Raw genomic sequence first — 16,546 nt, forward strand, 5'->3', positions numbered from 1 at the left:
CTTTCAGCACAAGGAGAAATCAAACCCGGCCGTGCCCGGCGCTGGCGCGGGCCCAGCCCGGCTCGGGTGTCGCGGTGAATATTTCACGGCGTGGGCAGGACGGGGAGCGCTCCCCCCGCGTCCCTCGGGGCTGGCCGGAGCCCGGACCGCCCCCCGGACCCCCCGAACATCCCGTGGGCGTCCCGGGCCGCTTCCCCCCGCTCGGACCCGCGCACACCCAGCCCGGGGGTGGGATTAGGCCGGGCTTTGGCTGATCCCCTCCCCGCAGCCCGGCTTTATAAATCCCCCGCGGCGGCGGGCGCGGCACCCGCGGGTGCGATGGCGCAGCAGCGCCGTGTCCCGCTGTCCACGCAGCGCCCCGGCAGCGCCGTGTGCGTGCTGGGCACCGAGCTGGCCCTGGACGTGTGCGGGTGAGCGCGGGGCACAAATCCGCTTTTCCCCCTTGATCCCATTAAGCAAAGCCCGAAAATAGCGCGCGGTGGGGCGGGGGCGGCGCTGCTGCTGCTGCGGGGGCTTTTCCCAGGGGATGCTGTCCCGGGACGGGGCAGGGGTGAGGGGTGGGGTCCCGGTGCCCCTTCCCAGTGTCTATTCCCATTGTCCCTTCCCGCTGTCCATCCCTACTGTCCCTTGCCAGGGTCCTTTCCCAGGGTCCATCCCTACTGTCCATTCCCTCTGTCCATCCCAGTGTCCACCCCTCTGTCTATCCCACAGTCCATCCCTCTGTCCGTCCCCGTTGTCCATCCCTCTGTCCATTCCTCTGTCCATCCCTGTATCCATCCGTGTCCATCCCCGTTATCCATCCCAGTGTCCACCCCTCTGTCCCTCCCACAGTCCATCCCTCTGTCCGTCCCCGTTGTCCATCCCTACTGTCCATCCCTCTATCCATTTGCTCATCCCTCTGTCTATCCCTCTGTCCATTCTGCTGTCCATCCCTCTGTCCATCTCCCTTGTCCATCCCTCTGTCCATTCCTCTGTCCATCTGTCCATTCCTCTGTCCATCCCCGTTGTCCATCACTGTGTCCATCCCTCTGTCTGTCCCACAGTCCATCCCTCTGTCCATCCCCGTTGTCCATCACTGTGTCCATCCCTCTGTCTGTCCCACCGTCCATCCCTCTGTCCATCCCTCTGTCCCTCACAGACACTCCGAACATCCCCTCAACAGCGGGACCGCAACATTCCCATCGGGATTTTCCCACTTTTGGGGTGCCCCAAGCCCTTTTTGGGGTTTTAACCCGGCGGGATGAGATAAGAAACATTTCCCGTTTCCGGGGACAGGCAGAGAGCGAACCCCCGGCCCAGCCCTGGCTCTCGCTCCGGGGTTTTTCTCCCCTCTCCCCTCTCCGGCCGGGGCTCGCTGCCCGTCCCGTTCCCTGCGCTGCCCCGGGCTGGGATTTTCCCATTCCCGGGCACCGAGCCGCGTTTCCTTCTCCCGGATCCGCTCCGGGCCCGGCGCCCGCGGCCTCCCGAGCGGGGCGGGGCGGGACGGGCTCCGGCCTGTCCGGCAGCGCTGGAAACGCCGATGCGGGGAGATCCGTGCCCCGATGGGAAATGCGGATTTTGGGGAGATCCGTGCCCCGATCCGATTTTGGGGGGACCCGTGCCCCGATGGGAAATGCCGATTTTGAGGAGATCCGTGCCCCGATCAGAAATGCCGATTTTGGGGAGATCCGTGCCCCAATCTGATTTTGGGGAGATCCGTGCCTCAATCCGATTTTGGGGAGATCCGTGCCCCGATGGGAAATGCCGATTTTGGGGGGATCCGTGCCCGAACCACCCCGGGCAGCGCCGGCATCGATGGCATCGCGGCCCGGTCCCGTCCCCGCTGCCCTCGGGATGTTTGCGGGTTTTATTCCAGGATTTTGGGCGTTTCGGAGCGATTCCTGGGGTTATTTTTGTGGGATTTATTCTCGTTTATTCCCGTTTCCCATGGCGAGACGGGGCGCGCTTTGCACCGGGGATATCCCCGGATTTGGGGTTTTTCAGGGATTCCTGCGGTTCTTTCCATGGGATTCATTCCTTCCTATTCCCGTTTATTCCCAGGCGCGCTTTGCACCCGGGATATCCCCGGATTTGGGTTTTTTAGGGATTCCTGCCGTTCTTTCCCTGGGGCTCATTCCCACCTATTCCCGTTTATTCCCAGGCACGCGTTGCATCCTAAATACCCCCGGATTTAGGGCTTTTTTAAGGATTCCTGAGGTTCTTTTTGCGGACTTCATTCCCACCTAGTCCCCTTTATTCCCAGGCGCGCTTTGCACCCGGAATATCCCCGGATTTGGTTTTCTTTTAGGGATTCCCGTGGTTCTTTCCCTGGGGCTCATTCCATCCTCTTCCCGTTTATTCCCAGGCACGCTTTGCACCCGGAATATCCCCGGATTTGGGTTTTTTTAGGGATTCCTACCGTGAGGTTGGCGCCGCCGCCTTGCCCCGGGTTCGCACCCTCGGGCGGGATTTGCTTTAATCGCCTTTGGGGATTTGCGGGAATCGCCTCTTCCAGGAGCCGCTGCCCTCACGTTCTGGGGGATTTGCGCCTATCCAGGGAATCCACGCAATCCCAGGCTAAAGGATTTGTTCATATCCAGGGAATTGATGCAATTCCAGGTTTCAGGATTTGTTCATGTCCAGGGAATCCATGCAATTCCAGGATTTGTGCACATCCAGGGAATCGATGCAATCCCAGGTTGCAGGATGTGTGCATATCCAGGGAATCCATGCAATTCCAGGATTTGTGCAAATTTAGGGAATTTATACAATTTCAGGTTGCAGGATTTGTGCATATCCAGGGAATCCATGCAATTCCAGGTTGCAGGATTTGCTCATATCTCGGGAATCCATGCAATTCCAGGATTTGTGCCTATTCAGGGAATTGATGCAATTCCAGGTTTCAAGATTTGTTCATGTCCAGGGAATCGATGCAATTCCAGGATTTGTGCATATCCAGGGAATCCATGCAATTCCAGGATTTGTGCCTATTCAGGGAATCCATGCAATTCCAGGTTGCAGGATTTGTGCATATCCAGGGAATCCATGCAATTCCAGGATTTGTGCACATTTAGGGAATTTATACAATTTCAGGTTGCAGGATTTCTGCACATCCAGGGAATCCATGCAATTCCAGGTTGCAGGATTTGTGCATATCCAGGGAATCCATGCAATTCCAGGATTTGTGCCTATTCAGGGAATTGATGCAATTCCAGGTTTCAAGATTTGTTCATGTCCAGGGAATCGATGCAATTCCAGGATTTGTGCATATCCAGGGAATCCATGCAATTCCAGGATTTGTGCCTATTCAGGGAATCCATGCAATTCCAGGTTGCAGGATTTGTGCATATCCAGGGAATCCATGCAATTCCAGGATTTGTGCACATTTAGGGAATTTATACAATTTCAGGTTGCAGGATTTCTGCACATCCAGGGAATCCATGCAATTCCAGGTTGCAGGATTTGTGCATATCCAGGGAATCCATGCAATTCCAGGATTTGTGCCTATTCAGGGAATTGATGCAATTCCAGGTTTCAAGATTTGTTCATGTCCAGGGAATCGATGCAATTCCAGGATTTGTGCATATCCAGGGAATCCATGCAATTCCAGGATTTGTGCCTATTCAGGGAATCCATGCAATTCCAGGTTGCAGGATTTGTGCATATCCAGGGAATCCATGCAATTCCAGGATTTGTGCAAATTTAGGGAATTTATACAATTTCAGGTTGCAGGATTTCTGCACATCCAGGGAATCGATGCAATTCCAGGTTGCAGGATTTGTGCATATCCAGGGAATCCATGCAATTCCAGGATTTGTGCAAATTTAGGGAATTTATACAATTTCAGGTTGCAGGATTTCTGCATATCCAGGGAATCGATGCAATCCCAGGATTTGTGCACATTTAAGGAATCACTGCAATCCCAGGCTGCAGATTTGTTCATATCCAGGGAATTGATGCAATTCCAGTATTTATGCGCATCCAGGGAATCGATGCAATTCCACTTTGCAGGATTTGCTATGGGATTTGTTCCACTCTGAATTATTTATCCCCATTCCATCTTGCAACCCTCGCTGCAGTTGCATTTTTCGGGATTAATTCCATTTTTTCAGGACCTGTTGCTGTTCTGAATTTCAGGGTTTGTTTTATTAAAGGATTTCTCAGGGATTCACATCTCAGCGCTTGTTACCTTCACGTTTTCCAGGATTATTCACATTTTCAGTGATTGTTGCTGTTATAAATTGCAGGATTTCTTTTCCCCATTGAAGGATTTACCCCAATTTCATATCTCAGCACTTGCTGAAATCACATTTTCCAGGAATATATGAATTTTCCATGACACGTTGATATTCCAAATCCCAGGAAATTTTCCCTTGGGAAGGTTTTACCCCAAATCCACATCCCAGTCCTTGCTGAGGTCGCATTTTCCAGGAATATTTGAATTTTCCAAGAATATTTGAATTTCCCATGACTTGCTGATATTCCAAACCCTGGGATTTGTTCCCTTTGGAAGTTTTCACACCAATTCCACATCCCAGCCCTTGCTGAAATTGCATTTCCCTGGAATATTTGAATTTTCCATGACTCATTGATCCTGATCCCAGGATCATTGATATTCCAAACCCCGGGATTTGTTCCTTTTGGAAGGTTTCACCCCAATTCCACATCCCAGCCCTGGTATTTCCCGGGAATGTTTGAGTTTTATTCCTCATCCCAGCCCTTGCTGAGGTGGTGTTTTCTGGGACTATTTGAATTTTCCAGGAATATTTGAATTTGCCATGACTCTGATATTTCAAACCCTGGGATTTGTTGCCTTTGGAATTGTTCCCTTGGGAAGGTTTCACCCCAATTCCACATCCCAGCCCTTGCTGAGGTCGCGTTTCCTGGGAATACTTGAATTTCCCATGACTCATTGATATTCCAAAACCTGGGATTCGTTCCCTTTGAAAGGTTTTACCCCAGTTTCACATCCCAGCCCTTGCTGAGGTCGCGTTTCCTGGGAATGTTTGAGTTTCATTCCTCATCCCAGCCCTCACTGAGGTGGCATTTCCCAGGAATGTTTGAGTTTTATTCCCCATCCCAGCCCTTGCTGAGGTTGCATTTCCTGGGAATGTTTGAGCCCAGCCCCGCTCCTGCCATCATTCCCATGTTCCTGACCGTGCTCCCATTCCAGCCCAGCCCATTCCTGCCATCATTCCCGTTGTTCTGACCCCACTCCCATTCCAGCACAGCATCATTCCCGTGTTCCTGACCCCGCTCCCTTTCCAACCCAGCCCCATTCCCGCCATCATTCCCGTGTTCCTGACCGTGTTCCCGTTGCAGCTCGGCCCTACTCCTGGCATCATTCCCTCTCCCGACCCTGCTCCCGTTCCAGCCCAGCCCCGTTCCTGCCATCATTCCCGTATTCCTGACCCCACTCCCGTTCCAGCCCGGCCCATTCCTGCCCTGATTCCCGTGTTCCTGACCCTGTTCCAGCCCAGCCCATTCCTGCCATCATTCCCGTGCTCCTGACCCTGTTCCAGCCCGGCCCATTCCTGCCATCATTCCCATTGTCCTGACCCCACTCTTGTTCTAGCCCAGCCCATTCCTGCCATCATTCCCGTGTTCCTGACCCCACTCCCATTCCAGCCCGGCCCATTCCTGCCATCATTCCCATTGTCCTGACCCCGCTCCCGTTCCAGCCCGGCCCATTCCTGCCATCATTCCCATTGTCCTGACCCCACTCCTGTTCCAGCCCAGCCCACTCCTGCCCTCATTCCCGTGTTCCTGACCCCGCTCCCGTTCCAGCCCGGCCCATTCCTCCCTTCATTCCCGTGTTCCTGACCCCACTCCCGTTCCAGCCCGGCCCATTCCTGCCCTCATTCCCGTGTTCCTGACCCCACTCCTGCTCCCGTTGCAGCTCGGCCCCGCTTGGCGCCGCCTCGTTCCAGGCGCAGGGCTCCCAGGGCGTGAAGCTGTGGGTGCTGCACGACACCCAGAGCGTGAAGCTGCCCTCGAGCGTCTGCCGATGGCCCCTGAGTGCCCGGCCCGAGCTGCTGCTGGCCATGGAGCGCCCCAGCAAGGAGCCGGGGGACGAGAAGGTGAGAGGGGATCCCGATGGGATCATGCTGGGTGACGGGATGGGTAACGGGACTCCCGCTGGATCCTGGGATCATGTTGGGTGATGGGATTCCCGCTGGATCCTGGGATCATGTTGGGTGATGGGATTCTCGCTGGATCCCAGGATTCCTGATGGGTGTTGCAATTCCTGCTGGATGCTGGGATTCCCTGCTGGATTCCAGGATTTCTGATGGGTGTTGGGATTCTCGCTGGATCCTGGAATTCCTGCTGGGTGTTGGGATTCCTGCTGGATCCCAGGATTCCCAATGGGTGTTGGGATTCCCACTGGATCCTGTTGGATGTTGGGATTCCTGCTGGATCCTGCTGGGTGTTGGGATTCCCACTGGATCCCAAGATTTCTGCTGGGCTTTGGGATTCCTGCTGGGTCCTGGGATTCCTGATGGGTGTTGGAATTCCTGCTGGATCCCAAGATTCCTGCTGGGTGTTGGGATTCCTGCGGGATCCTGTTGGGTGTTGGGATTCTTGCTGGATCCTGGGATTCCCACTGGGTGCTGGGATTCCTACTGGGTGTTGGGATCTCCTTGGGGTCCCTGGATCCCACTTGATCCTGCATTGGGTGCTGGGATTTTCAGTGGCTGCTGGGATGGGTGACAGGATTCCCACTGGATCTGGGATTCTCACTGTGTGTTGGGATGGGTGATGGGATTCCCACTGGATCCCAGGATTTCCGCTGGGTTTTGGGAGTCCTGAGGATCCCAGGATTCCTGATGGATCTCAGGATTCCCACTGGATCCTGGGATGGGTGCCAGGATCCTCACTGGGCTCCAGGATTCCTACTGGATCCTGGGATTCCTGCTGAATACTGGGATACTCACTGGATGCTGGGATGGGTGCTGGAATTCCCAGTGGATCCCAGGATCCCTCCCAGCTGTCTCATTGCCCCACTCCTGTTGCAGGTCAGGGTTTCCTATTTCCGTGAGGACGGCGGGGTTCCCGTGGGCCGGGCCGTGCTCTACCTCACCTGCGTGGGTAAGGGGGGTCAGCCCCAACCCCCATTCCCCAGACCCCATTCCCAAACCCCCATTCCCAAACCCCCATTCCCCAACTCCCATTCCCCAGACCCCCATTCCCCAACTCCCATTCCTGAATCTCCTTCCCCAACTCCTTTCCTGAACCTCCATTCCCAAACTCCCATTCCCATACCCCCATTCCCAAATCCTCATTCCCCAACTCCCATTCCTGAACCCCCATTCCTGAATCTCCTTCCCGAACTCCCATTCCCCAAACCCCATTCCCGAATCCCCATTCCCCAAACCCCATTCCCGAATCCCCATTCCCCAAACCCCCATTCCCGAATCCCCATTCCCCAAACCCCCATTCCCAGGATTTCCCCTTCCCAAACCCCCATTCCCAGGATTTCCCCTTTTCCCACCTCATCCCTGTCCCACAGAGGTGTCTCTGGACGCTGATGTCACCCGCAGCGGGGCCGTGAGCCGGACACTGCTGGACAAGGTATGCAGAGGGGCCGGGAACAGCACGGGATTGGGAATTCCTGACTGAACTCTGGATCCCAATGGGACTGGGAATTCCTGGATGAGCCTCCAGGCCTCAATGGGATTGGGAGCTCCCAGCTGAGCCCCAGATCCCAGTGGGATTGGGAATTCCTGGATGAGCCCTAGATCCCAATGGGATTGGGAATTCTTGGCTGAACCCCAGACTCCAATGGGATTGGGAATTCCTGGATGACCCCCAGACCCTGATGGGATTGGGGATTCCCAGCTGAACCCAAGATCCCAATGGGATTGGGAATTCCGAGCTGAACGCCAGACCCCAATGGGATTGGGAATTCCTGGCTGAAGCTCAGATCCCCATGGGATTGGGGATCCCCAGCTGACTCCCAGATCCCGATGGGATTGGGAATTCCTGGATGAGCCCCCAGGCCTCAATGGGATTGGGAACTCCCAGCTGAGCCCCAGATCCCGATGGGTTTGGGAATTCCCAGCTGACCCCCAGACACCAATGGGATTGGGAATTCCCAGCTGACCCGGCCCCGCTCCATGTCCCCCAGGCCAGCTGGACGTGGGGCCCCGATGGCCACGGGGCCGTGCTCCTCGTCAACTGCGACCGCGACGACACCGGCACCAAGGGCCTGGACAACGAGGACAGCGTCGTGCGCTCCTACGAAGGTCCCGACAGCCCCGAGACCCCGGCTCCTGCTCTTCCCTCCCTTTTCCCACTTTTCCCTGAGTTTTCCCTCCCTTTTCCCTGAATTTTCCCACTTTCCCCTCAATTTTCCATTCCTACTGCAGCCCAGAGCCCAAATTTTCCCACTTCCCCCTCAATTTCCCTTTTCTTCCACAGCCCAGAACCTGCTGTTTTCCCACTTTCCCCTCAATTTTCCCTCTCTAACACAGCCCAGGACCCCCATTCTTCCACTTTTCCCTCAATTTTCTCCCACTTCTCCCTCAGTTTCTCTCCCTACCCCAGCCCAGAGCCTGCCGTTTTCCCACTTCTCCCCTAGTTTTCCCCCTTTTCCCTCAAAAAAAAAAATTCCCTCAGTTTTCCCCTTTCCCTCTAGTTTTCCCTTTTCTCTCAGTTTTCCCCTTTTCCCTGGGTTTCCCCTTTCCCCCTTTTCCCCAGGTTTTCCCCTTTTCCCCCAATTTTCCTCTTTCCCCCCAGTTTTCCCTTCTCCCACAGTTTTCTCCTGGTTTCCCCCTTTTCCCTGGATTTCCCATTTTCCCCCAATTTTCCCCTTTCCCCCCAGTTTTCCCTTTTCCCTCAGTTTCTCTCTTTTTCTTCAGTTTTCCTCTTTTCCTTTGGTTTTCCCCTTCTCCCTCAGTGTTCCACTTTTCCCTGGGTTTCCCCCTTTTCCTCCGGGTTTCCCCCTTTATCCCTCAGTTTTACCCTGGTTTCCCCCTTTTCCCTGGGTTTCCCCTTTTCCTGGATTTTCCCATTTTCCCCCAATTTTCCCCTTTACCCCTTAGTTTTCCCCTTCTCCCTCAGTTTTCCACTTTTCCCTGAGTTTGCCCTTTTCTTTGGGTTTCCCCATTTTCCCCTGGTTTTCCCCTTTCCCTTCGGTTTCCCCGTTCTCCCTCAGCTTTCCCCTGGTTTCCCCCTTTTTTCTGGTTTCCCCCTTTTCCCTCAGTTTTCCCTTTTTCCCTCAGTTTTCCCCTTTTCCCTCAGTTTCCCCCTTTCCCCCCAATTTTCCTTTCCCCCCTCAGTTTCCACATTTCCCCCCAATTTTCCTTTTTCCCTCAGTTTCTCCCTTTTCCTTCAGTTTTCCCTTTTTCTCTCGGTTTTCCCCTTCTCCCTCAGTTTTCCATTTCTCCCTGGGTTTCCCCCTTTCCCCTGGTTTTCCCCTTTTCCCCCAAATTTTCCCTTTTCCCCCATTTTTGCCCCAATTTTCCCTCATCCGTGCCGGTTTCCCAGACCTGCAGGACATGGCGCAGCTGGTGCTGAGGACGCGCGGGCCCCGCGCCACCTTTGCCGGGCACCGCCTGCTGCTGCACCTCGACTTCGCCGACGCCGACAAGATCAGGGTGTTCTACGGGGGCAGTGAGTGCTCAAATTTGGGGAGATTTAGGAGGATTTGGGAGGATTTGGGGGGCACGGACCCCTCTGCTCACCTGGATTAACCCCAAATCCTTGCGCTGCTTCTCCAACGCCCCAGGCGCGGTTGAGCGGATCCAGGCGGGATTGAGCTGATCCAGGTGGGATTTGGGAGGATTTGGGGGGATTTTGTGGGCACGGACCCCTCTGCTCACCGGGATCAAGCCCAAATCCTTGCGGTGCTTCTCCAACGCCCTGGGTGCGGCTGAGCTGATCCAGGCGGGATTGAGAGGATCCAGGTGGGATTGAGCTGATCCAGGTGGGATTTGGGGGAGATCCAGGTGGAATTTGGGAAGATTTGGGGGGATTTTGTGGGCACGGACCCCTCTGCTCACCGGGATCAACCCCAAATCCTTGTGGTGCTTCTCCAACGCCCCGGGTGCGTCTGAGCTGATCCAGGCAGGATTTGGGGTGGATCCAGGCGGAATTTAGGGTGGATTTAGGGACCAAGGGGGAACGCTGTGGGAAGGGGGCTGGGGTTTGGGTTTGAGGTGTCCGTGTCCCGCAGACAATGTGGAGCTGGAGAGGTTCAAGCCCGTCCTGGGGGACTCCGAGCTGTCCTACACCGTGCGGCCCAGCCGGCACCAGCACGAGAGCGTCTTCTACGTGGAGGGCCTGGCCTTCCCCGACGTGGACTTCTCGGGGCTCGTGTCCCTGCACGTCACCCTGCTCGAGAGCGCTGAAAAGGTCTGGCCAGGGGGCACTGGGGGTGGGACAGCCTGGACAGATCCCAAACTCCATCCCCGCCATCCCAGCAGGGGCTGGAACAGATCCTAAACTCCATCCCCACCATCCCAGGGTGGGCTGGGACAGTGGGGACTGATCCCAAACTCTGTCCCTGCCATCCCAGAGGGGTTTGGACAGCCGGAACAGATCCCAAACTCCATCCTTACCATCCCAGGGTGGGACAGCACGGACAGATCCCAAACTCAATCCCTGCCATCCCAGAACCCCCATTCCCCCACTTTTCCCTCCAGTTTTCCTCCCCAGGAGGGAATGGTACAACAGGGACAGATCCCAAACACCATCCCCGTCATCCCAAGGAGGGGCTTGGACAGCAGGGACAGATCCCAAACTCCATCCCTGCCATGCCAGAAGGGGTGGGATAATGGGGACACATCCCAGACTCCATCCCAGCCATCCCAGAACCCAAATTTTCCCATTTTTCCCCCACTTTCCCCTCAATTTTTCCTCCCCTGGGGTGGCTGGGAGAGCAGGGACAGATCCCAAACTCCATCGCCAACATCCCAGGGTGGGCTGGGACAGATCCCAAACTCTATCTCCACCACCCCAGGGCACCCCGGAGTCTCCGATCTTCACGGACACCGTGGTGTTCCGCGTGGCTCCCTGGATCATGACGCCCAACACGGCGCCGCCGCTCGAGGTCTTTGTCTGCAGGTGGGTTCTGCTGGGTTCTCCCACCCTTCCCGCCGCCGGATCCGCTCCCAAATCCCGATTTTCCCATTTTCCCCCCAGCGTGCAAGGGAACGAGGAGTTTGTGGCGGCCGTGGGTGCGCTGGCGGAGCGGGTGCAGGTGCCGCTGACCGTGGTCCCGGCGCCGCAGAACAAGCAGGACCGCTGGATCCAGGTGGGAACAGGAGCCACCCGGCCCCTCCTCGCTGCGGCAGCGCTGGGGGGGATCCCAAAATTCTCCATCCCTCCTGCAGGATGAGATAGAGTTCGGCTACATCCAGGCCCCCCACAAGACCCTCCCTGTGGTCTTCGACTCGCCCCGGGATGGCGGCCTGAAGGATTTTCCCGTCAGGAGCATCCTGGTATCCAGCCCCTTCCCCCTAAAAACTGGGATAAATCCTTCCAAAAGCTGGGATAAATCCCTTTAAAAACAGGGATAAAATCCCCTAAAAACTGGGATAGATCCCTTTAAATACTGGGATAAATCCCTTTAAAAACTGGGATAAATTTCTTCAAATACTGGAATAAATCCCCTAAAAACTGGGATAAATCCCCTAAAAACTGAGATAAATCCCATCAAAAAATGGGATAAATCCCCTATAAACTGGGATAAATCCCCTAAAAACTAGGATAAATCCATTTAAATACTGGGATAAATCCCTTCAAAAACTGGGATAATTCCCCTAAAAACTAGGATGAATCCCTTTAAATACTGGGATAAATCCCTTCAAAAACTAGGATAAATTCCTTCAAATACTGGAATAAATCCCTTCAAAAACTGGGATCCGTAAAAACTGGGATAATTCCCCTAAAAAATAGGATAAATCCCTCCAAAAACTGGGATAAATCCCTTTAAAAAATGGGATAAATCCCTCCAAAAACTGGGATAAATCCCTTCAAAAACTGGAATAAATCCCTTTAAAAACCGGGATAAATCCCCTAAAAACCGGGATAAATCCCTTCAAAAACTGGGATAAATCCCCTAAAAACTGGGACAAATCCCTCCAAAAATTGGGATAAATCCCTTTAAAACTGGGATAAATCCCTTTATCTCCTGCATTTTTGGGATGGGATGCTCCAGCACAGAGGATTTGGTGTTGACAGCCGCATTTTTTTTACCACTTTGTCCCATTTTCCCACCGCTCAGGGCGCCGATTTTGGCTACGTGGCCCGGCAGGCTCCAAAGGGCTGGGTTTCCAGCCTGGATTCCTTCGGGAATTTGGAGGTGAGCCCGCCCGTGACGGTGCAGGGCAAGGAGTATCCCTTGGGGCGCATCCTGATCGGCAGCAGCTTCCCCAGGTGAGCCGAAAAACCCCAAACCCCAGAATTTCCCAGCCCCGTTTGGGGTCGGTTCTGAGCAGAGCAGGAATAACCCCAAACCCAGAATTTCCCAGCCCCATTTGGAGTTGGTTCCAAGCATAGGAGGAAAACCCCAAATCCAGGATTTCCCAGCCCCATTTGGGGTCGGCTCCAAGCGGAGCAGGGAAAACCCCAAACCCAGGATTTCCCGGCCCCATTTGGGGTCATGAAAAACCCCAAATCCAGGTTTTCCCGGCCCCATTTGGGGTCATGAAAAACCCCAAACCCAGGATTTCCCAGCTCCATTTGGGGTCGGCTCCCAGAGAAGCAGGAAAAACCCCAAACCAGGATTTCCTGGCCCCGTTTGGTGTCATGAAAAACCCCAAATCCAGGATTTCCTGGCCCCGTTTGGGATCGGCTCTGAGCAGAGCAGGGAAACCCCAAATCCAGGATTTCCTGGCCCCGTTTGGTGTCATGAAAAACCCCAAACCCAGGATTTCCCGGCCCCATTTGGGGTCATGAAAAACCCCAAACCCAGGATTTCCCAGCTCCATTTGGGGTCAGCTCCCAGAGAAGCAGGAAAAACCCCAAACCAGGATATCCTGGCCCCGTTTGGTGTCATGAAAAACCCCAAACCCAGGATTTCCCGGCCTTGTTTGGGGTCAGCTCCCAGCGGAGCCTCCCCAAAACCCGCGGTGCTCCCCCAGGGTGGGCGGCCGCAGGATGGCCAAGGCCGTGCGGGATTTCCTGGTGGCCCAGAAGGTGCAGGCGCCCGTGGAGCTCTTCTCGGACTGGCTCTACGTCGGGCACGTGGATGAGTTCCTGACCTTCGTCCCTGCTCCCGACCGGAAGGTAATGAATCCCGGGAGTGGGAAAAAGTGGGATGAGACCCTCAGAGCCTTCCCCGACCTCCTCCTCCTCCTCTTCCTCCTGCACAGGGATTCCGGCTGCTCCTGGCCAGCCCCAGTGCCTGCTACCAGCTGCTGAAGGAGAAGCAGGAGGAGGGGTTCGGCGAGGCTGCGATGTTCCAGGGTAGGGCAGGATGGGCAATGGGGATCCCTGTGTTTGTTTCCCCTTTTTCCTGCAAAATGTGATGGGGGAGGTGGATGGACTCTGAAATCTGGCTGGGAAGTGGAGGCAGCATGGAGCAGAATTGATTAATTAATTAATTAATAAAAGCTGCAGGGGTTGGATTGCTGGGTTGGGATGGAACTCCGGGGCAGAGCTGGAGTCTGAGCCCGGCAGAGCTGGGGCAGAATTCCAGCCTGGCTCCCCCTTGGCAGGGCTGGACAGGGTGTCCAAGCCAACCATAAATGAGATCCTGGCTGACGAGGAGCTCCGCAAGTTCAATGACTACGCCCAGGTGGGGATGGGGAGCAGGAGGCTCCAAACCATCGCTCCCTCCATGCCCTTTTGTCTCTCATCCCTCTTTCCTCCCTTCCATCCCTCCACCCATCCTCCATCACCACCCTCCTCTCCATCCATCTCCCCATTGCTCTCTCCCTCCTTCCATCCATTCCTCCATCTGTCCAACCTTCTGTCCATCCCTCCCTCCATGGATCCACCCCTCCATGGATCCATCCCTCCATGGATCCATCCCTCCATCCATCCATCCATCCATCCATGGATCCATCCATCCATGGATCCATCCATGGATCCATCCATGGATCCATCCATGGATCCATCCATGGATCCATCCATCCATCCATCCATCCATCCATCCATCCATCCATCCATCCATCCACCTCTGTGCCTACCCTTCTGTCCATCCCTCCCTCCAGCCGCCTGGCCGTCCTGATGTCCATCCCTCTGTCCCTCTTTCTTTCCCTTTGTCCCTCCATCTCCCCATCCCTCCTCCCCATGCCCTCATTTCTCCATCTCCCCATCCCATTGTCCATCTCCTTGTCCCTCCATCCCATTGTCCATCTCCTTATCCTTCCGTCCCTTTTCCCCCACTTTGTCCCTCCATTTCTCCACCCTTTTGTCCCTCCATCTCCCCATCCCGCTGTCCCTCTCCTGTCCCTCTCCCCTGACCGTCCCTCCCTGGTGGCTCCCAGAGCTGCATCAGCTGGAACCGGGACATCCTGAAGCGCTCGCTGGGCCTGGCCGAGCCCGACATCCTGGACATCCCGCAGCTCTTCCAGAGCCACAGAAAGGCGGGGGCCGAGGCCGAGGCCTTCTTCCCGGACATGGTAGCGGCACCCCTGAGCTCCCTGGGGCGGGATTGGGATATTCCCTGATGGGATTGGGGCCAGGGTTGGGGCCAGGATGTTCCCTGATGGGATCAGGGCTAGGATGTCCCCAGGCCAGGATTGAGGCTGGGATGTTCCCTGGTGGGATCAGGGATTCCCTGGGCCAGGATGGAGCTGGGATGCTCCCTAGGGTGGGATTGGGGTCAGGATTGAGGCTGGCATGTTTCCTAATGGGATCAGGGTCAGGGTCAGTTTGGGATGTCCCTGAGCCAGGATTGGGGCCGGAATGTTCCCTGATGGGATTGAGCTGGGATGCTCCCAGGGGTGGGATCAGGGCTGGGATCTCCCCAGGGTGGGATCGGGGTCAGGATGTCCCCTGATGGGATCGGGGATTCCCTGGGCCGGGATGGGGCTGGAATGCTCCCTGGTGGGATCAGGGTTGGGGTCAGGTCGGGATATCCCCGAGCCAGGATTGGGGCCAGGATGCTCCCTGATGGCATTGAGCCAGGATGCTCCCTGGGGTGGGATCAGGGTCAGGATTGGGGCTGAGATGTTCCCTGATGGAATCAGGGTCAGGATCAGGTTGGGATATCCCCGAGCCAGGATTGGGGTCAGGATGCTCCCTGATGGGATCGGGGCTGGGTTGTTTCCTGAGGGATTGAGCCAGGATGTTCCCTGGGGTGGAATCAGGCTGGGATCTCCGCAGGGCAGGATGTCCCCTGATGGGATCGGGGTTTCCCCAGGATGGGATTGGGGCTGGGATGCCCCCTGATGGGATTGAAGCTGGGATGTCCCTGGGGTGGGATCGGGGCTGGGATGATCCCTGGGGCAGGATGTCTCCTGTTGGAATCAGCATTGGGATATTCCCTGGGCTGGGATGTCGCAGGGGTGGGATGGGGGCCAGGATGTCCCTGGGCTGGGATGTTTCCTGATTGGATGGGAGCTGCGATGTCCCAGGGCCAGGATGTGCCTGGATGGGAACAGGGCTGGGATGTCCCCAGGCCAGGATGAGGCCGGGATGCTCCCTGGGCCGGGATGTCCCCTGATGGGATCAGGATATGCCCAAACGGGATTGGGGCCAGAATGTCCCCTGATGGATTGGAGCTGGGATGTGCCCTGATGGGATCGGGGCTGGGATGTCCCCAGAATGAGGGACTTCATCCAGGATTGGGGCTGGGATGTGTCCTGATGGGATCGGTGTTGGGATGTGCCCTGATGGGATCGGTGTTGGGATGTGCCCTGATGGGATCGGGGCTGGGATGTGTCCTGATGGGATCAGGATGGGCCTGGATGGAATTGGGGCCAGAATGTGACTTGATGGGATTGGGGCCGGGATGTGCCCTGACAGGCTGGGGCCATCTCTTGGTGGGATTGGGACATCCCTGGGTTGGGATGTCCCTGATGGGATTGGGGCCGTCCCCAGCCACTCCCTGCTGTACTCCCCGCTCTGCTCCAGGTGAACATGCTGGTGCTGGGCCGGCACCTGGGCATCCCCAAACCCTTCGGGCCCGTGGTGGGCGGGCGCTGCTGCCTGGAGCAGCGCGTGCGGGAGCTGCTGGAGCCGCTGGGCCTCTCCTGCACCTTCATCGACGACTTCTTCACCTACCACATCGGGCTGGGCGAGGTGCACTGCGGCACCAACGTGCGCCGCAAGCCCTTCGCCTTCAAGTGGTGGCACATGGTGCCCTGAGGTGGCTCCGTGTCCCCTGCGTGTCCCCTCCTGTCCCAGTCCCCGCCCTGTCCCAGCCAAGTGCCTTCGGTGGCGGAAATAAATCCAAATCTGGGCTGTGGGGGCTCTGTGGGGCTCTCCTGGCACTGGGAGAACGCTGGAGTGGTTAAACTGGTGGGGAATGGGGTGGGGCTCTGGAACTGCTGTCCCGGTGAAAAAATCCACGTGGGATCAGGGAATTATGGAATCATGGAATTAGGGAAACATGGAATTATGGCATCTTGGGACCTTCAAGCTCATCCATTCCCGGGGGCAGGGACACCTC

At 56.1% G+C, this 16,546-nt stretch overlaps 1 protein-coding gene across 1 annotated transcript; it reads left to right on the plus strand.

Annotated features, from left to right (window-relative positions):
* The first annotated feature begins 318 nt into the window (after positions 1-318).
* LOC132083021 (protein-arginine deiminase type-3-like) lies at positions 319-16,276 on the plus strand. Its single transcript, XM_059487529.1, has 16 exons — positions 319-410; positions 5,879-6,059; positions 6,996-7,068; positions 7,490-7,551; positions 8,108-8,225; positions 9,469-9,594; positions 10,157-10,335; positions 10,943-11,046; positions 11,125-11,236; positions 11,316-11,423; positions 12,209-12,360; positions 13,068-13,212; positions 13,299-13,392; positions 13,644-13,723; positions 14,418-14,552; positions 16,009-16,276. Exons 1-16 carry the CDS (start codon positions 319-321, stop codon positions 16,240-16,242), a joined length of 1,995 nt encoding a protein of 664 aa, XP_059343512.1. The 3' UTR covers positions 16,243-16,276.
* The last annotated feature ends 270 nt before the right edge of the window (positions 16,277-16,546 follow it).

Source organism: Ammospiza nelsoni, chromosome 22 (genome assembly GCF_027579445.1).
Source record: "Ammospiza nelsoni isolate bAmmNel1 chromosome 22, bAmmNel1.pri, whole genome shotgun sequence".
In the NCBI taxonomy this organism is placed as follows: Eukaryota; Metazoa; Chordata; class Aves; order Passeriformes; family Passerellidae; genus Ammospiza; species Ammospiza nelsoni.

Excerpts from the sequence above, each read along its gene's own strand:
- LOC132083021 (XM_059487529.1), top strand. The coding sequence starts at position 319 with ATGGCGCAGCAGCGCCGTGTCCCGCTGTCCACGCAGCGCCCCGGCAGC. Across the intron at positions 6,060-6,995 it reads AGGAGCCGGGGGACGAGAAG|GTCAGGGTTTCCTATTTCCG; the intron begins GTGAGAGGGGAT and ends CTCCTGTTGCAG. Across the intron at positions 8,226-9,468 it reads CGTCGTGCGCTCCTACGAAG|ACCTGCAGGACATGGCGCAG; the intron begins GTCCCGACAGCC and ends CCGGTTTCCCAG.